Source organism: Brassica napus, chromosome A7, assembly GCF_020379485.1.
Source record: "Brassica napus cultivar Da-Ae chromosome A7, Da-Ae, whole genome shotgun sequence".
NCBI classification, from domain to species: domain Eukaryota; kingdom Viridiplantae; phylum Streptophyta; class Magnoliopsida; order Brassicales; family Brassicaceae; genus Brassica; species Brassica napus.
Genome location: NC_063440.1, coordinates 6,691,965 through 6,710,717, shown reverse-complemented (window position 1 = coordinate 6,710,717; position 18,753 = coordinate 6,691,965). Strand labels below are relative to the sequence as shown.

General features: G+C 37.6%; 6 protein-coding genes across 6 annotated transcripts; 3 read left to right on the top strand and 3 right to left on the bottom strand.

The window, feature by feature from the left end:
- Positions 1-87: 87 nt before the first annotated feature.
- On the top strand, positions 88-2,447 carry LOC106405951 (methylthioribose-1-phosphate isomerase). The gene is made up of 9 exons (XM_013846520.3): positions 88-329; positions 422-477; positions 546-704; positions 778-880; positions 1,146-1,288; positions 1,365-1,470; positions 1,653-1,791; positions 1,860-2,128; positions 2,207-2,447. The coding sequence occupies exons 1-9, from the start codon at positions 258-260 to the stop codon at positions 2,276-2,278; spliced, it is 1,119 nt and encodes a 372-aa protein (XP_013701974.2). The 5' UTR covers positions 88-257; the 3' UTR covers positions 2,279-2,447.
- A 2,311-nt stretch (positions 2,448-4,758) lies between these two features.
- On the bottom strand, positions 4,759-5,436 carry LOC106355002. Its single transcript, XM_013795030.1, has one exon. The coding sequence runs from the start codon at positions 5,434-5,436 to the stop codon at positions 4,759-4,761; it is 678 nt and encodes a 225-aa protein (XP_013650484.1).
- A 1,571-nt stretch (positions 5,437-7,007) lies between these two features.
- LOC106357739 (proteasome subunit alpha type-6-B) lies at positions 7,008-8,868 on the top strand. The gene is made up of 8 exons (XM_013797431.3): positions 7,008-7,278; positions 7,394-7,475; positions 7,549-7,645; positions 7,712-7,770; positions 7,849-7,931; positions 8,221-8,316; positions 8,440-8,499; positions 8,616-8,868. Exons 1-8 carry the CDS (start codon positions 7,108-7,110, stop codon positions 8,706-8,708), a joined length of 741 nt encoding a protein of 246 aa, XP_013652885.1. The 5' UTR covers positions 7,008-7,107; the 3' UTR covers positions 8,709-8,868.
- A 48-nt stretch (positions 8,869-8,916) lies between these two features.
- Positions 8,917-11,457, bottom strand: LOC106357740 (protein LURP-one-related 6). The gene is made up of 2 exons (XM_022688608.2): positions 10,745-11,457; positions 8,917-9,504 (listed from the first exon to the last, which is right to left on the bottom strand). The coding sequence occupies exons 1-2, from the start codon at positions 10,958-10,960 to the stop codon at positions 9,145-9,147; spliced, it is 576 nt and encodes a 191-aa protein (XP_022544329.1). The 5' UTR covers positions 10,961-11,457; the 3' UTR covers positions 8,917-9,144.
- A 1,392-nt stretch (positions 11,458-12,849) lies between these two features.
- LOC106355003 lies at positions 12,850-13,621 on the top strand. Its single transcript, XM_013795031.1, has 3 exons — positions 12,850-13,164; positions 13,282-13,431; positions 13,535-13,621. The coding sequence occupies exons 1-3, from the start codon at positions 12,850-12,852 to the stop codon at positions 13,619-13,621; spliced, it is 552 nt and encodes a 183-aa protein (XP_013650485.1).
- An 862-nt stretch (positions 13,622-14,483) lies between these two features.
- LOC106357742 (subtilisin-like protease SBT1.8) lies at positions 14,484-17,291 on the bottom strand. The gene is made up of 2 exons (XM_013797434.3): positions 15,588-17,291; positions 14,484-15,412 (listed from the first exon to the last, which is right to left on the bottom strand). Exons 1-2 carry the CDS (start codon positions 17,209-17,211, stop codon positions 14,748-14,750), a joined length of 2,289 nt encoding a protein of 762 aa, XP_013652888.2. The 5' UTR covers positions 17,212-17,291; the 3' UTR covers positions 14,484-14,747.
- Positions 17,292-18,753: the final 1,462 nt, after the last annotated feature.

Genomic DNA, 18,753 nt, shown 5'->3' with positions numbered 1-18,753 from the left:
TGAGAATTGTGTATACAAATTATGTTGGTAAAAAAAAAACTGAATTTTGGCAAATGTTTTTTCCTTAAATTCAAAAATGGATTAGTTTTGGTAAATGGTAGGTATAAAAGAAGCCGGCACGTTTCACGCCGCCTTGTTGCAATAGGAATCTGATTCTCATTTCTCACACCCCACACAGAGTCTTTATTCCGAGGCCAATCACTTCACTTGTCATTCAATTCAAAGATCGAAACGGCCTCATCTGCAAGCAGTAAATCATGTCCGGCGAAGGAGACACCACCCTCAAGTCTATCTGCTACAAGCCTGGCTCTCTCCAGTTACTCGATCAGGTTCCTCTTATAACCCCTTCCTTCACACTTCTACACAAATTTCACAAACGAACGTTTCTTCTAATCTCAACTATCATCTGAACTCGGAGCAGAGGAAGCTTCCTTTGGAGACTACTTACTTAGAGATCCGTGATGCTGCAGATGGATGGTAAAAAAAAAACAACTTTTGGTTGATTAGATTCGCAAACGTGTTTAATAGTTTCAATGGTTCATTAGGAGTGCGATACAGGAGATGGTGGTACGTGGTGCTCCTGCGATAGCCATTGCTGCAGCTCTCTCTTTGGCTGTTGAAGTTTCCAACTTTAGTGGCTTCGATGGATCATCGGCAGAAGCTGTTACTTTCCTTGAGAACAAGTTGGATTATTTGGTGTCAAGGTGCTGAATTTAGATTAAAGTTTTGCATCTTTGGTTCCTTGTGATGATGCTTTGTCTTATGTTTCTTCTTCAGCCGGCCAACAGCTGTTAATCTTGCAGATGCTGCCTTGAAACTTAAACAAGTTATAGCTAATGCCTTGGCTTCTTCTGCCGCTGAACCGAACTCCATTTTCAAGGTAATTTCCTAAGAGCCAAAGGTTTTGTTGGCTGAGAAATGTTAGCTTAGAGAACTCAATTTGGACTTGGGAATGGTTGCTTTCTCTTGGATGATAGCTTCCTGTTTTAATAGCTTAGAGAACTTGATTCGGACTGAGGAATAATGATAGCTTCATCTTTGCATATACATTTTTGGCTTTTTTTTCTGTATCATTTATCTGCACAGAGCTGAGCCTTTTTTGCTTTTGTAAGTTCACTTCACTACCTATGCCTCGTTCTCCTCAGGCATATATTGAAGCTGCTGAGAATATGCTCGAAGATGATGTCGCGTCAAACAAAGCAATAGGGACCTTTGGTTCAAGCTTACTGAGGCAGCAAGCCAAAAATCCTGACAAGCTTTCTGTTCTGACCCATTGCAACACCGGCAGGTATGGTTCTGTTGATCCAACCAAATAGAGTTTGTGGATGTTCATCACCTAACTGACAGTTCCCTTTTGTTTGTAGCCTTGCTACTGCCGGATATGGGACTGCCCTGGGTGTTATCCGTGCACTCCACACTCAAGGAGTCTTAGAAAGAGCATACTGCACAGAAACTCGTCCATTTAATCAAGTAAAACTCCTAAGTTAAAGTTCTTTCTATTTAAATACTTGTGAGAATTCGTAAGTTGTTCCGGACCATAGTTTGACATCTGCAATAAGATTGTAAAGTAAAGTAAAGTAAAGTAGGATCGATTATTCATGAATATTAGCTTGCCTCCATTGCTTGAAATGTTGTTGAATGACAATTGACAGGGATCGAGGCTTACAGCGTTTGAGTTGGTGCATGAAAAGATCCCTGCAACGCTCATTGCAGACTCAGCTGCAGCTGCACTCATGAAAGATGGTCGTGTAGATGGTGTCATTGTGGGAGCAGACCGTGTGGCTTCAAATGGTGCACTTAAGATAATCTGATTTTCTCTTCATAAATCTGAAAACCAACTAATATAACTATATTTCCAGGTGATACTGCTAACAAGATTGGGACTTACAGTCTCGCCCTATGCGCAAAACATCACGGGATACCGTTTTATGTTGCTGCACCTCTCACCTCAGTTGATCTTTCTCTTTCGTCCGGGAAAGAAATAGTGATAGAAGAAAGAACAGCAAAGGAGTTGCTGAACACCCATGGAGGGCTTGGTGAGCGCATTGCAGCACCAGGGATCTCGGTTTGGAACCCAGCTTTTGATGTGACTCCAGCTGAGCTGATTGCAGGAATCATAACCGAGAAGGTTTGTGTCTCCAAAGATTATACTTTTTAAGGTTTGTATGCGGAGGTCGGTCATAACTAATAAAGAATGTATGTGCAGGGGGTCATAACAAAGAATGCAAATGATGCATTTGACATAAGCAGCTTTGCCAAGAAGGTGACAGGAAATTGAAGTTGTGTACTCAGCTTTTCGATTCGCAGATGTGTCCATCTCTATGTTATTTCAACATAAGCACAATACTTTGTAACAAAACAATAAAAGCTTTTGTAATGTTTTAAACTACTGAATTCGCTTCTGTCCGGGGATAAATAATCAACTTGAGTCCTTTGTGTTTTTTAAACTACTGAGAGGAAAGTGATGTTTCCGCTCTCTATATAGTTGCAACACAGCACCGGTCCATAATGAATACATATGTTGTAAAGATTTGTTACACCAAAAGAAAAAAATGTTGTAAAGATTTGTCTTGGGATAAGAAAGAGTCGACAAGCAAAAAGAGTACATTTTATAGTTGGTGGGGCAAATAGGTGTATGTTAAAGAATAAGAGCATTGATGAAAATGTATGCTAACAGTACATTCCAGCAATTAAAACAACAAGAAAGATTGCAAAAGAGATGCAATAAACAAATAACATATAATTATTGTAAAAGAGGCAATTCAAATAATCTTCTAAATTCCACTTTATATTTTCCTTTTGCACAGGCAGGGCTAGAGGCCATATTCGAAATTGCGCTAGGCGCGAGTCGGACGGACGGTAAGTACGGACCTAGCGAGTTAACAATAAATCGGAGATAGCTCGAAGAGTACTCGGGGGTTAATTTTATTATTATTTTATTTAATTTAATATTTAAAATTAAATAAATATATATATATATATATATATATATAGCATAAATACGTTATTATTTGAGACTTTTTAATATATTCAATTAAATTTTATAAAATTTTGTTGATTTATCACAATTATTTATCTCATATTTATTATAAAAAAAATTAATAGCAAAATTTCAAGTAACAGTTTTTTTTTAATCATGTGTGTCATTTTATTTTAAACCAAAAGAAGAAATTACTACATAAATATATAGCCCATCAAAAGCCCATCACTAATTCACAAATGATTAAACATGATAGAGAAGTAAAAAGCCAATTAAACTCAAATATTAACCGAAAGAGAGAAATCGATTTTTAAAAGATCCAACATCGGTGAATGGGAAAGTAATGAACGTACACATACACTGTAAATAAGCTTGTTCTCTCCACGAGATTCACTCATTCGATCTTGATTAAGCCTGGGCCCATTTAAGTTGGACCAAAACTTTGTAAAATTAAAAATTAATAGGTAGCTAATCCGATTAATCTCGCTTAATGTCATTAAGCGGCCGAATATTAATGAGCCGAGTTCTTATACCGAATTGGCCCAATTGGAAACACTTGGCCTCCGAGTAGCGTTTTAGCGACCGCGTTTCTGAACATGGGCTAGAGCTTGTTGCCTTGCTTCTGCTTCTCTTTCCTTTTGTTCAGGTAGGACTAGAGCTTCTTGACCAGATAGCTTGGTGTGAGAAATCTGAGCTTTTGAAAATGTTTCCAAGTTCTCTTCAATCAGATCAGATAGTTAGATGAATAGAAAATCTAGGAGGACTGTTGTTGAGTCATTCAAGACAAGAACGTACAGATAAAAAAAAAGTCTCTTAGTAGCCATTTTCTATATTTGCTCAATTTGTGCATCTCGACTGAAGGAAAAAAGATGAAGTTTTTTACTTTAAAACTAGAAGAAATTATTGAGAAGAAGAAGGTGTGAAGGAGCTCATCAATGGTGGAAAGAAAATATTTTTACACAATAGCGATTGTTATTTCAGATAAAGAGCAAGAGAAAATTTTCATCCAGATACAGAGATAATTTCCTATGTCTTTATACTATATGGAAACTCCATTTTTTACTGTTATAGGTATTTACCTAATTTTCTACTTTTTGTGGGTTTTGATCCAATTATCTCTTTTTTTTATAACATCGAATTTTATTAAGCTAACTTGAATGTATATAATCATAGTGCAACATATCATGCAAGTATTGTGGTACATAAAAGTGAAATGTAAAATCAAATCCATTCTCAAGTCGCTTTGCTAGACGATCTGCCACCTTATTTGCATTTCTATTAGTCCACTGAAACTTGACATTTTAGAACCTGTTTGCCCACCAAAAAAAAATTATCTTTTCCAATTGTAAAAGGCAGAGTGAAGCCTCTTGTTATTTAGAATATCTATTGCTTTTTGACAATCATTTTCCATGATGATTCGTCGATGGCCCAAACTCCAGCAATGCTGAATAGCCATTAGAATAGCTTGTAATTCACATTCCAAAGCATCATGACTTCGTTTTCCCCTGGCTTGAGCTGATCCTGTGTAAGTCCCATTTGCATCTCTAATAACCCATCCAGCCGTATTCTGATTTTGTAGATGATTAAAAGCACCATCCGTGTTACATTTAGTCCATCCAAGAGTGGTCTTTGCCAATGTAGTCTAGTAGGTACTTGGAAGTTCTGTCTTCGTCCTGCTTGATCATTATCTACATTGCTATCTATTTGTTTCCATTCTCTCGCATCCTATTTTGTACACCTCAGTAGACTTCTCCAGTGTGTTTCTTTTTGCTGGAATATTAAAGTGTTTTTTCTCTTCCATAATCTCCATAGCAACCAAAAAGGTATATCCTGCAGATGTTGTAACTGAGTTGATAGAGAACATTGCAGACATGCTTCAATATTTTCTCAAACGTGTAATTCGGGTTGTTAATGGTGAGTTTAGAAACTCCGGATGTTCGCCATATCTTCTTAGCATAGGGGCCTTCAAAGAAAATATGATCCGCTGTTTCTGCCGCAGAAAAACATCTTCTGCACTGATCATTTTGAACGATATGCCATCTCTTCAGGTTATTACCAGTCGCAAGACTCTTAGATAGAAATCTCCACAAGAAATCTTTTAGCCTAGCAGGAGCTTTTGTCTTCCATATCTTGTGTTTCAACTTTGCAGGTCCATGAGTCGGTATTGGTGGAGCATTTGTTGGTAAATGAATTCCTAACCAGTAACCCGATTTCACAGTGTAGATGTCATCTTCATTGTAATGCCAACCCAATAAGTCTTGACGTGTCGTAGAACTTATCTTAATAGCGAGAATTTTGTCTACATCTTCATCAATGATAACTTCAAGCAATTTCTGCTCATTCCATTGAGCTCTGATGGTACCAAAGTACTCATTCACCTTTTCTTTTGCTTGAAAGTCTCCATGAGCTCGTGGTGGCCTTGGTGGGTGATCAGGAATCCATGAATCTGTCCACATATATATTTACCAAAGATCCATCACCAACTATATATCTCATACCTTTAGTAAGGAGACCACATCCATGTAAAATGGACTTCCAAGCATAGGATGCTTTCTTTCGTAACTTTTCATTCAATATATATCCATCAAAAAAGTATCTAGCTTTCAGTATACAAGCCATCAGACAGTGTGGGTGTTGCATAAATCTCCATACTTGTTCACTAAGTAATGCCTAATTAAACATTTCCAAATCCTTAAAACCAAGGCCCCCTTCTCTTTTCAGCACACATATTATGTTGCATGAATACCAGTGTAGATTTTTCTTAAATCCAGATCCCTACCAAAATTTAACTAAAATTGCATTTATCTCAGCATATACATCTTTTGGCAACCGGAAGATGTTCATTGACTAAATTGGCATTGACAATGCAATAGGTTTTAATAGCACTTTTTTACCACCATTAGATAAGTGCCTCTGCTTCCAGCTTTGTGTAATCGATGTCACCTTATCAATGATATAAGAAAATTTCACTCTTCTTGTTCTCAACTTGTTCTGGCAGTCCCAAATAGTTACCAATTCCTCCTTCATTATATATGCCTAACAGATGGCGCATTTTTGTCTTTACTATAGAATTGACCTTTGCTCCAAAAATGATAGATGATTTGGTTAGATTGATAGCTTCCCTGACACTGCTTTATAGATCCCAAATATATGCTTAAGCCTCTTAGCTGCCTTCTCATTAGCCAAGGAGAAGAATAGTAAATCATCTGCAAATAATAAGTGGTTGACCACTAGTGCGTTGTTTGATATTCTCACTTCCAAAAGAGATTTATTCCTCATCGCTCTTGTCATCAGGTGTGAAAGAACATCTGCACAAGTATGAACAAGTATGAGGACAACGAATATCCCTATCTCAGACCACGAGCTGGTGTAATAAAATCTTCTGGTGTACCATTAACTAGCATTGAGTATTTAACTGCAGTAACACAACTCATTATCCAGCCGATCCATCTACTATCAAATCCCATAAATTTCATTGTCTCAGCTAAGAAATCTCACTTTAACCTATCATAGGCCTTGATAATATATGTCTTGACCGCCATATATGAAGTAGCTTGCTTTTTCCGAGCTTTAAGACTATGAAACACTTCATGAGCTATCACAATATTATCTGAAATCATTATCCCTACAATAAAAATATTTTTATTTTCAGAGATAATATTGCTCACATGTTCTTTAAACCGGTTAACCAATACTTAAGTAATGATCTTATAAGCTACACTACAAAGTGCTATAGAGGCCTAAACTCCTTCATACTAGCAGGACGATATACCTTCGGTATAAAGCAAAGGTTAGTGTGGCTAAATTGGTGATCCATTTGTCTTGTTTCAAAGAAACTAGTAATCTCCTTCGTCGCATCATCTTTGATATCTTTCCAATAGTTGTGGTAAACTCAGCTGGTCCTTGTTCCGGTTATCTTTTATTGTTATGATTAGGATAAAAAAAAAGAGATCACTTGAACAAAAAAAAAGTGTCAAAAATGCAAATTGTTTTACTTCAAGGGTAGTTTAGGAAATTGGGAAAACTTCGGGTATACATGTTTCTGTCTTGAAGGCAAAGTTTTCTTGTATTCCTCTGTCTTCAATAGATCGCAAAGGGTTTTAGTGAATCGAAGGTCGAGAAGAAAGATGAGCAGAGGAAGCGGCGGAGGATACGATCGCCACATCACAATATTCTCTCCGGAAGGGCGTCTCTTTCAAGTAGAATATGCATTCAAAGCCGTGAAAGCAGCTGGAATCACATCCATCGGTGTTCGAGGAAAAGATTCAGTCTGCGTCGTTACCCAGAAGAAAGTTCCCGTAAGTTCCCCTTTCGTTTGTTTCTTTCAACTGCGAAGAGCTTGCTTAGGTCGTAGATCTATGGCACCAGATGATTTGGGGATCTTGTAAAATTTCGATTTGTGTTTGTTTGCAGGACAAGCTTCTAGATCAGTCAAGCGTATCTCACCTCTTCCCTGTCACCAAGTACCTTGGCTTGTTAGCCACTGGCATGACAGGTTTGTATCCATCCATCCATCTCTACGGGCTTCTCTTTGAGTGTTTTGTCTAAAATATAATGGAATGTTGCAGCTGATTCAAGGTCTTTGGTCACGCAAGCAAGAAATGAGGCAGCTGAGTTTAGGTTCCAATACGGATACGAGATGCCTGCCGACATCCTTGCTAAATGGTATACTCTCCCTTTTCCTCTATGTGTAACTAAATATTTACTAACCATGAACGTTTGTGCTGACAGGATTGCCGACAAGTCACAGGTCTACACTCAACATGCTTACATGAGACCTCTTGGTGTAGGTAAGTTTCCAGTCTCTTTCTTGCCTAATGCATCATTATCTAACTAGAGATTTAGGACTCATTCTTGTTTTCCTTTAGTTGCCATGGTGCTGGGTATGGACGAAGAGAGAGGACCCCTGCTTTACAAGTGCGACCCAGCTGGTCACTTTTACGGTCACAAGGTAATGCCACTCTACTTTTTATGCTTAAATATAAGCTTCACACATATTGATATCTAGACTACTCCTATCAACATGATTACTGTAACTCATCATTGTATCTGACAATAGATTGTATTGAGTGAGATAAGCTATCAATGTTTATATTATTTTACATAATTTCTGTTTGTTAAGAACTATGGAGGTGAAACAACACATTGAGAATATGATTTAGTTACATAGATGGTAGATATGGTACATCATGTTAGATGTTTATCTTCCGTGGTGGAATAATAGACTTGGTATGATGCAGGCAACTAGTGCAGGTATGAAAGAGCAAGAAGCAATCAATTTCCTGGAGAAGAAAATGAAAGAAAACCCTGCCTTCACTTATGACGAAACGGTGCAGGTAGTAAATTCACTGCTGACCCTCCTCTTTTTAGAGTTTTAGATCGGGGAAACACAGCATCTGTTGCTATCTAGATTTGGTTGATTATATTTGACTTTTGAGTTATTCTCAATTCTTTTGTAGACTGCCATATCCGCTCTGCAATCTGTTCTTCAAGAAGACTTCAAGGCAACTGAGATTGAGGTATCAGTTCCTCACTCCTTTTTGTATTCATTAGGAATAGAAGAGCTGCATCATGTCAATGTATGTTTGTTAAAGCTTGTGAAAGTCATGTTCATGGCCTTGTTTTGGTTTCGCAGGTTGGAGTTGTGAGAGCTGATAACCCCATCTTCCGTTCCCTTGAAACAGAGGAGATCGAGGAGCATTTAACTGCCATTAGCGAACGCGACTGATCACTTTGAATCAATCAGACTTTGCATTCTCTTCCTTTTGCTTTCAAATCTTTCTAAGAACATTCACATCTCAGATAAAACTTGTTTCCATGAGTGTTATGAATCTTGTGGTTTCCGTTTGAACCTTTGCTTTCTCAGATCATCTTCATATTATTTGGCATGTATGGTTGTCAAATTAAGTTCCAATCACCAACAACACAGGGCTAAGAGTACAAAAGTTAAGTTTAATTATACAAGTAATAATCTATATAACACCTTAGTAATGATTTTTGAACTATTACAAAACAAAATATGTAAAAAATATTTACAGAGTCGAGTAAATTATTTAATAAAACGGCGTAATAGTCTGCAAACCACCGTACATGGAACACCATGCACATTACAGAGATTGAGTATAAAAAAGAGTAAGTTGCAGATGATGCTAGTGATGAACCGTTCAACAACTTGTAGATTCACCATAGATATAGTCAAGAACCGCGATTACTCCGAAAACGAAAGCTTTATCAACATTAACTTTTGTCACCACCGAGTATATATCTTTGCTCCCACTCCATTCTTTTACCTGAGCGATCACACTTCCGGTTGAATCCACGATGCTACAATCCCTATCCGGGAAAGACCCTCTCACATCAAAGTAGCAGTTCCCCGGTTGGACCAAGATGCGGATGGAACCGGTTATGGAGAAACAAGATTGCTTAGGATCTCTCAATGTGAAAACCGGTTTAGGGCTTCCTTGATAGTCATAACTATAGCCTCTCCACTTGTTATGAATGCTTAGAGCCTGCACCATTCCTCCCTACACCATCAAACACATGAGACTTGTAATAAAGAAAGTATAACAAGATTCCACAACACAACTCCAAATCAACTTTTTCCATCTAGTGGAATATCTATTAAGAGGGTTGTTTTAACTTGACGCACCACTTCTTTAATATATCGATTCGTGTATATCTGTTTAAGAGGGATGGCGCACAAATGCGTGTCTAGTAACCAAAAAAAAAAGTTTTTGATAGGTCCCTTAATATTATACTACAATTTTTGGGTTCAATGTTAAAGCAATTCATGTAGTATATTGCTATTTTATTTATTTTGAACTCCATTTTCATAGACTTAAATCTATCACATTCTACAAAAAGTAGATTAATTTGTTTCTTAACGACATCAGTTTTATCTATATAAAAAGTTGTTTTTCTATTGGGACGTTATGTACGTGGAAAATATAGAAATAGTCCATGTGTATGTAAGACCTATAACTAACGGCTGAGAAAACACACATCCGCGTGGCTGGTTGGGGAGCCAATTTATACCGCCTACGTTTGACCAGTAACCCGAATTTCCATTGTCAGCAGCATCGATTTGGGTTGGTACTTTTATCTACTGTCGAGAAAGCTTGGGTTTGTTTGGTTGACGTTCTCCTCCAGTAGTGTTCTGGGCTGGGAGCCAGACACCTCCGTTGAAGCTGATTGGAGCCACTTCGGTGAGTGCTCGACTGAACTCTCCTTCAAGCTTTTCTCTTGCTTCTTCAGGATTGCTCCAGTTATAGTAAGAAGCGCTTCGGACAAGGAGTCTCATATTGTTGTCTCTTGTTCTATTATGTCATATTAACTTCAAGCTTTTTATTGATAGAAGCTTGGACTTAATAATCTAGGTTCTTAGGGGTTTTTTAAAAAAATTTGCGGCTCCTTAGAATCAAATGGCTGTCTCAGCAGACTGTGGTTTCAGATTCATTTTGTAACCGAACATTCATTACTAGTAATGACATTTACAATTTAGCAAAAAAAAAAAAAAAAAACACACACACATCGGCTTCATAAAATATATTTTCACTAGTCGTTGTTTGTTAAGCTCTTGCTGTCTTGCATAACTGTCTATAAGTCTACATTACCTTTCTTTCAAAAGCTTATAACCTATTAAATCATTAAATTCACTTAAAGACAAAATTAATCATTTGGGTTGGTCTATAATCGAGATTTCATGGGAAAAAGTTGAAAGTTCAGCATCACAAATTTGGCATAATAATAATAAAAAAAAGTTACCTTTTTATGGATGAGAAGCAAATCAGCACCATCACCATCTCTAAGAACTAACTCTCCTCTGGTGCCAAGAACACCACAACCGTCAATCTTGAAAATAGTCTTCTCTCTACAATCTGTGACCACGAAGCCACCGCCGTTAACCACGTGTGGCCTTCGTCTCACCACCATCACCTCCTCCGTCGAAGAAAAATGCAATTTACTCACCACAGCTTTCATTTTCCTTTTTAATTTTACTAACAAACTAAAGTTTTGGATTTTCTATCATATATATATAGTCGTATATCATGCATGGGTTACCTTTCTCATTCACTTTCTTGACTTTAAAGAAAGCAAAAAAAGAAGAAGAAGAAATGGTCCATAACTGGTCAGTTTTTCAAATGTTTGGCAACGTACGGTTTGACTTTTAAGCACCACGTCTCAACATAATACCTTTTTTGTTGGTATTGAGTCTCAAAATATTCTTACTATTGGAGTATATATTACTGTAAGTTCGTCGAAATAGCAAATACTTTTATTATTATCCAGTAAATACTTGACGCGTGGGGGGAACTGAATAATAAATCATAGAATGTTTTTTGAGTCAAAATCTCCAAAACCTAAAATCTGAAATAACTTGTTAATAAAAAGTAAATGAAGGAATATATGAGAAATTTAGTAACATGCCAATTCGTGTGGGAGATTGATTTCTTGTAAAATAGGAGGACTCTTGTGTGCAAGTCAATACCCTCTTTTTCATCTTCTTATATTCTCTCTTAACCATATCCCTTTTTTTCTTTTCTAAAAAAGCTTACTTCCCTTAATTAGTAAGGAACCTCTTATTTTCTTTCAGCCACTAAATAATTGTTCATAAACGGTATATAATAACGGGAAGTTAGGCCATATAGCCACACAAAAAAGCATAATTCACGTATTAGCTATTTAACCTACCAGACATATACACGCCGTCATATATACATATTATTACTGTAAATATCATTTGCATCAACCGGTACAACCTGCTTAAAAAAATTAAAAAAATTTAATTATTAACTCCCAAAAGTAAATCGTGGTTACCGTCGATGGTTTGCTCCATCTCTTCGAGCCCACCGTTTTGTTCTACATCGTCACCAGTGTCGGGTCGTCGGCCTTCTCTAAGTTTATTCCTTCTGAAATCCTCCACCGCTACCATTGTCCCCAATTCTGAAATTGATTGAGAAAAGACATCGTTACAGATCCAAGCAGTGAGAAGGAGCAACCCAAACATATTTCCCTTCACATCGACGTTTCGTCTCTCGCCGCGGCTTCGTTGTTACAGTACTTTTCTTTTGTCTCTGTGAATTACCTAAAGTTGATCGAAGAAGATGAACAATTTTTGTTATTGTGTTCTATTCTATATGTATAGAATGTAAAACAATCCGTATTTATATTTTACTGTGTGATATATTCTATTACTATACTTTTTTAGCAAGCTTTATTCTATTTGACGGTTAATAAAAAGATAAGTATTTTGTTTAGAAATATAGTTTTAAAAATATAGTTTGTAATTTTCTTAACTTCTCACTATCATTACTTGTTTTGAACTTGTAAAAATTATACTATGATCGTTACATAATATTATGTATTTTTTTTAGATTTTAACATTTGAGTTTAGAATTTATATTTGGGATTGGGTTTAGTAATTAGAGTTAAGAGTTTAATATTTAGAAGGTGGGGCATGGTCAGGGTTATCATTAACTTCTTCCATGCAATCATAAACATTTCATAATTTCACCAATATGTATTATGTTATTTATCTTGTTCCAATCTATTTGAGTTTAGGGTTGATATTTGGATTTAGGGTTTATATTTGAGTAATGGTTTAGTGATTAAAGTTTAGGGTTTAGTATTTAAAAGGTGAAATAGTATGGTTGATGTCAATAATAACTTCTTCCGTGCAATTATAAATATTTTATAATTTCACAAATATGTACTTTATACTTTAAATTATTTTTACAAGCTTTTACTTTTTGCTTCTGATGGGTAATCCGGTATTTTCTTTCTAGGTGATGACTTTGCTACGTTGTTTGTTCACTTCGTAAGATACATTTTTGAGGAAACATTGTGTCATGACAAGAAAACATAAAACGATGACTCCACTTGTGCAAGAAACTAGAGTTGCTGGAGAAGATGAATGTTTAACCCTGAAAGTTTTGATTAGAAAGTTTGACAGGGAGATTCTTTATGCTGAGTGTAGAGAAGATTTTGTTGATTTTCTTTTCAGCTTTCTTGCCATCCCGCTTGAGTTTGCGTGGGAACTCTCTATTGACAATGCCAACCTTGGATGTGTTGGGAATTTACGCAGAAGCGTTAAAGAGCTGAGCTTCGAGAAGCAAAAAGAAGCCACAATTTCCAAATGTGTTCTTCCTCATTGCTACAGCTTCCGCGCACAACTTCTTGTTGTTGTTATCCAGGAAAAACCGGAGTACTAATGCTTGTTCTCTCGTCATGGCTATATTGATAACAAGCTCTGTAAAAAGATTAAGAAGACTGTTTTTGGAGACGGTTTAAAAATTGTCAAGGTATCTCCAGTTTCTGCTAGTGTTGGACACGCGAAGAGAGAAACAAACTTCATAGTGTCAGATGATCTGGTTGTCGCTCCTATGAACTCATCTTCAACCGTTTCATTATTAAGCAAGTTGCAACTGAGCATTGGTAATATTGAGGAGCACGTAATTAGCATTGGCAAAAATGAGGTAGTTGCACATCTTTCTACTCTTCTTTATTAAAAAAAGGTAATTTCTTATTTTTGTTTTGACTCTCTTTGTGTTGCAGGCAATCATCATACTTAGAGCTTCCTTGATCACAACCTCTACTATAACCAATGGATTCTCAAACTTCCTATCTAAGATGAAGTCATAAGAAGCAAAACAGCTAACTAAAAAAGATTAAATAGTCCGAAGAATCTCTCCTTTGGTAACGTGGTTGTATCATTTACTCTCTCCGTATCATATAAGCTGTGTTTAACAATTTTTATTTTGTTTTATAATAGGTGATGTTCTCACAATTCTAGATAAAAATTTAATATAATTTGAAATATGTGACAAATCATAAAATATTACATTTTTTTATTGGTTGAATTAGTTTTATTTAATGTTATTTTATGTGATCAAGGTAAATTATATAAAGTTTTGTATTTTCTTAATTTTTGTGTAAAAATCTTAAACATCACTTAGTACTTGTTCTTCTTGATTTAGTTGTTCATTACAATTACTCATAAAAATAAAATATTAGAGAATATTATGAAAAGGTTGACTTTGATAGTAATTTTATTATATTATTTCATCCGTTTCAGAATAGATGATGTTTTAGAAGATTGTTTTTGTTTCAAAATAGATGATGTTTTGATATTTTTATTTTATTTTTAACTTTATTGAAAACTGTACAACCAATTAGATTTTACAGTCATTTTTGTAATTGGTTGAATGATTTTTAAATTATATTTTTAAAATTACTTTTAGAAAGAAAAAAATTTCTTAATTTTTGTGTATTAAGCCAAAACATGATGTATTGTGAAAAAGATGAAGTACTATATAACATTTCCGTCATCATTTAAGTTGCCACCGTTAGAAGAGTTTTTATACATCATCATTACAGTTACTGCACATGTTGGCTTCATGTGATCATTTATTGAGCGCATGTTCTCCACTCATGTCTCCACTAAGGATGGATGTGTAACATTACTTTTCTTGTTGCTTGACAGTTGACAATTACATAAGAATAGTTAAACTGAAAAACAATAATACGGAGTACATAAATTATAACATCAACGTTCTTTTCCTTGACAACATTTTTTTCTTCTACACATCCCACAATACACTCAAACCAAATCAAACAAAACATGAACGATTCACATTGCTTATGGCTCAGGATGTGTTTTTGTTTAGCAGAAACCCAGCCAATTTTAGGAACTGAAATCTCCCCCAACGGTAATTAAACTTAAAAACAGAAAACATCGCTAGGGATGTTCGATTTGTGTGTTTTGTAATCAAAACCGGTTCCATGAGAATGCCACGGGACTTCTTACTTGGTGTTGCGGATTGCTCCAAGTGATGGATCCAAACTCAGCCTTGTTCGTCAAACTGACTCCCTTTTTGCTTACAAACGTGACAGTGTACCTCTTCTTCTCTCCCACGCTTCGGAACGAAAGCTTCGATGGTTTAACCGATATCCCAACACTAGGAGCTCCATTAACTACCACCTTGTAAACCGAGTTGGGTGCACCCACGTTGGTTACCTCCCTGGTGTAGCGCACAACCCTTTTGCCACCAAACAAAACCGAGAAACTTGGGTAGTTGAGCTGCCCAGGATTAGAGAACTTCTTGGAGCAGTTAACGCTTGGTCGCTTCACAATCGCCACAATGTGATCTACAGTGTAGTCGAGAGAGCACAAGAACCTGATGTATTCCTCAGTGGAGATGTCGTAGACAAGACCCGGCGAGAGAGCCTTTTGAGGATCTACGTGGCCCGAGCCGTGAGCGTGTGGGTTGGAGAGGCTGTTATCTGCAGCATCACGGAGAGGAGAGTTTGTGTTGTCAAGATTGTAAGCTGTGGTCATGAGCGCTGACTTGATGGCGCTTGGACTCCACTCAGGGTGAGCTGCTTTCAAAAGACCGGCTAAACCACTGATGTGTGGGCATGACATGGACGTACCTAACAAACATCAAAACCCTTTCCATGTTAAAAAACAAAATATATTTCCAAAACTCCCTCTTGATAATATCCATAAATAAAATATGTATGTTATAATAATCATGTATGATCTTTTCTTCATGACCATATAGATAGATAATCAGTAATTGAAACGCAAAGGCCGTGAAGTACCTACCTGACATGATGTTGAACTGGGTCCTCCTCGAGTCCTTGTCAAGACCAGTAGGACCAATAGCATCAGACCAACCAGCCAAAATGTTAACTCCAGGACCAATGACGTCAGGTTTCAAGATCTCTGGAGTCACAGTGTTTGGACCTCTAGAGCTAAACGCAGCAACCACAGGAGAAGGATGAACATCAAGAACCGTTCCTTTAAAAACAAGAAGAGCGGTTGGATTCGAATCGGATTTGATGTATTCTCTGAGGAGATCACCTGTCTTCTTCCCGACAGCAATGGCGGGAAGCAAATGACTGTCGGCAACAAGCTCCTCACCACTGGCCGCAGTGTTGGCCATTATCATCCCCAAACCTCCAGCGTCTCTGACAACAGCTCCTTTCTCAACACGAGCGTTCACTCCTCTGTCACAGACAACGATTTTGCCACGCACGGTGGTGGGATCGAGGGAGGCAGGGAGGCAGAGATTACTGGAGCTGCTGTTCCCTTTGTTGTAAACCAATTCCAGCGGCTTCGTCCCCATCCCTTCTCCGCTGTAAAGGGAAACTCCGACGAGGCGTTTCCCGTTCCCGAGATTCGCGTAGGCAGGGAAGTCACGATCTAGAGTTCCGGCTCCGACGGTCATGACCCACGGCGCGACGTTGGCGACTGAAGATCTAGTGGGGCCGCTGTTTCCGGCTGAGCAAGAGACGAAGACGCCTTTCTCCATAGCGGAAAAGGATCCAATCGCGATGGTGTCACGGTAGTAAGGAGCTGATCCGCCGCCGAGGGAGAGAGAAAGCACATCGACGCCGTCTAGAATGGCTCGATCCATGGCGGCGAGGATGTCAGATCCGAAACAGCCGCTACTCCAACAGACCTTGTAAGTGGCCACACGAGCACCCGTCGCCATCCCTCTCGCCGTACCGGCGGCGTAACCGAGGAAACTGGCGTTTGTAACGGCGGATCCAGCGGCTGTACTGGAAGTATGAGTTCCATGTCCGTCGACGTCGCGGGGAGAAACAGACTCACGCTTGGTCGAGAAACCGCCGCCGCCTGAAGACATCTGAAAGCCTTTGGAGAAGCTTCTAGCTCCGACCAGCTTCTTGTTACACAACTTCGAATCGAAGTCGGGTCCAGATTCACACTCTCCTTTCCACTTGGACGGAATCTCTGGCATCCCGTAATCGTCATAACTCTTGGATTCAGGCCACACACCAGTATCTAACACTCCAATTATCACACCGTTAGAGGCGTGGCCACTGTACCCTGAAGCAACCCCAAACTCGGAGTTGAGACCCAGGAACTCCGGAGTTCGTGTCGTGTCAAGCGTGTACACAGGATCTTCGAACACATCCAGGATTGACTCGGACCTGAGGAGGGATTCGGCTTCGTCGGTGTCCAGGAAAGCGGAGAAGCCATTGAAGGAGGTTGTGTACGTGTAGAGAAGAGGGGATTCCGATTCCGATTGTGACTGTGGATCGGTGGAGATAGATTGAAGTTGCGAGGTGTACCAATCGTGGTGAGTTGAGAAAGATTCCGGTTTATCCGAGTGTTTAACGCGGACGATGTAGGTGCGTTTGGCTTCTGCTGAATAAAGGAGGAAGAGGAAGATGAGTGTGATGATGGTAATGGGAGAAGCCATGATGACTGTATAGAGAAAGAGAGTGAAGAGACGAGAATGAAATATAACAAGGAGAAAGGAGTGTTTGGGAATTTTAAAAATAATACTAGGAAAAAGCGAGCCACGTTGGGGTCGTGTGACCGTTAGAATAATGACGGAAATGCCATCGTCGGTGCGTTTTTCGAAAGAGTGTGGGGGAACAGCTGGAGACACGATACGTGTTAAAGGGCACTCATTGCCTCTGTTTTATTGGGCCCATCCTTTCTTTATTGGTCTTCTCAACGTTCTTTTCGTTTCTTTTTATTTTTATTTTTTTCTTTAAATTAGCATATTAATATCACAATTTACACACTCCAAGTTTTTTTTGTTTCTAATGAGTTTTGAAAATTAAGAACACAGCGTTTTCAAGAAAATTACAAAGATAGATCAACAATCAATACATTTAACCAAAAAAGTCAAGACGATGACACTTTTTTTTTCAGAGCCGAAAAAACTTGATAAAAAACAACATTAAAATCGCATAAATAAAACCAAAACAGATTTGTCAGGTTATAACTATAAAGATCAAAACTCAAAATGTTAAAATAGTCATCAATAATTTGAAAACATTTTCCAAAAAGACAAAAAAGCTGAAAAGCACTGAACAAAAGAGTTAAAACATAAGACCATTTTTAATGTCACTCAATTTGTTTTTATAATTTGTTTAAAATAAAGTAATTCTATTACAAAATAATTTTTACTCTAATGATGTTATTCTATTTTAAAATATAATATAGAGTTACTTTTTTACTCTGAAAACTTATCTTATAATAGAATCACTATATATATATATTTTTTTGGCAACAATCGATTATTTTGTCACTCAAACTTAAATTATCATGGGTATCCAAATCGGAATAAAACAACTAATAAAACAAGATCTATATTAAAAGATCGAGCAGTCCTAGCTAAAGAATCAGCAATTCTGTTTTGCTCCCTTAGAGTATAAGATATCTTGAAGTCCGGAAAGTATACCTGAAGAGTTGGAATCACCTCTAATTCCGTTGCGAAGTTTGGCCAAGCTTGTGATTCCTTTATCATTGCAACTAGGTCCTTGCAATCCGTCCCAAAATATTGGCAAGTCGAATGTTGGAGCATACTCTCCATAGCCCATCTCATTGCTTCTAGGTTTGTATGCAAAGCAGCCTCTCGCCGTCTTACGTTTTGTATCCCCATAAGTTGGATCTTTGCTGAACTATCCTTCCAAACTCCATTTACATCAATTAAATTGAGCTGTAGAGGTCCATGACCCATCCAGCTTATAAATATTACCCAAGCTGAAGACTTATGGTTCCATAATAAGTTGCACATGTGGAGACGCTGGTATTGCCTCATTTGCATTAGACCAAACCTGACACTCATGTTCTGCATATCTGACAAGTTCCAAAAAGTCCCTATCTATTTCTCTAAATAGTTTATCGTTTCAAGCCTTCTAGATATACAAGATTATCTAGGATTAGGATCCATATCCAATTCTGATTCCAATATGATGTTTTCCTCCAAACAAAAGTAATCCATATGGAG

Bases quoted from the DNA above. Each gene is read 5' to 3' on its own strand.
- LOC106355002 (XM_013795030.1), bottom strand. From the start codon at position 5,436: ATGTGGACAGATTCATGGATTCCTGATCACCCACCAAGGCCACCACGA.
- LOC106405951 (XM_013846520.3), top strand. From the start codon at position 258: ATGTCCGGCGAAGGAGACACCACCCTCAAGTCTATCTGCTACAAGCCT. The intron at 705-777 runs GTGCTGAATTTA...TTTCTTCTTCAG, and splicing joins TTGGATTATTTGGTGTCAAG to CCGGCCAACAGCTGTTAATC. The intron at 1,792-1,859 runs GTGCACTTAAGA...CTATATTTCCAG, and splicing joins AGACCGTGTGGCTTCAAATG to GTGATACTGCTAACAAGATT.
- LOC106357739 (XM_013797431.3), top strand. From the start codon at position 7,108: ATGAGCAGAGGAAGCGGCGGAGGATACGATCGCCACATCACAATATTC. The intron at 7,279-7,393 runs GTAAGTTCCCCT...GTTTGTTTGCAG, and splicing joins TTACCCAGAAGAAAGTTCCC to GACAAGCTTCTAGATCAGTC. The intron at 8,500-8,615 runs GTATCAGTTCCT...TTGGTTTCGCAG, and splicing joins TCAAGGCAACTGAGATTGAG to GTTGGAGTTGTGAGAGCTGA.
- LOC106357742 (XM_013797434.3), bottom strand. From the start codon at position 17,211: ATGGCTTCTCCCATTACCATCATCACACTCATCTTCCTCTTCCTCCTT. The intron at 15,413-15,587 runs GTAGGTACTTCA...GATGTTTGTTAG, and splicing joins CCAGTTCAACATCATGTCAG to GTACGTCCATGTCATGCCCA.
- LOC106355003 (XM_013795031.1), top strand. From the start codon at position 12,850: ATGACTCCACTTGTGCAAGAAACTAGAGTTGCTGGAGAAGATGAATGT. The intron at 13,165-13,281 runs GTTATCCAGGAA...AAAATTGTCAAG, and splicing joins GCGCACAACTTCTTGTTGTT to GTATCTCCAGTTTCTGCTAG. The intron at 13,432-13,534 runs GTAATTAGCATT...TTTGTGTTGCAG, and splicing joins TTGGTAATATTGAGGAGCAC to GCAATCATCATACTTAGAGC.
- LOC106357740 (XM_022688608.2), bottom strand. From the start codon at position 10,960: ATGAAAGCTGTGGTGAGTAAATTGCATTTTTCTTCGACGGAGGAGGTG. The intron at 9,505-10,744 runs GTAACTTTTTTT...TTGATGGTGTAG, and splicing joins TGCTTCTCATCCATAAAAAG to GGAGGAATGGTGCAGGCTCT.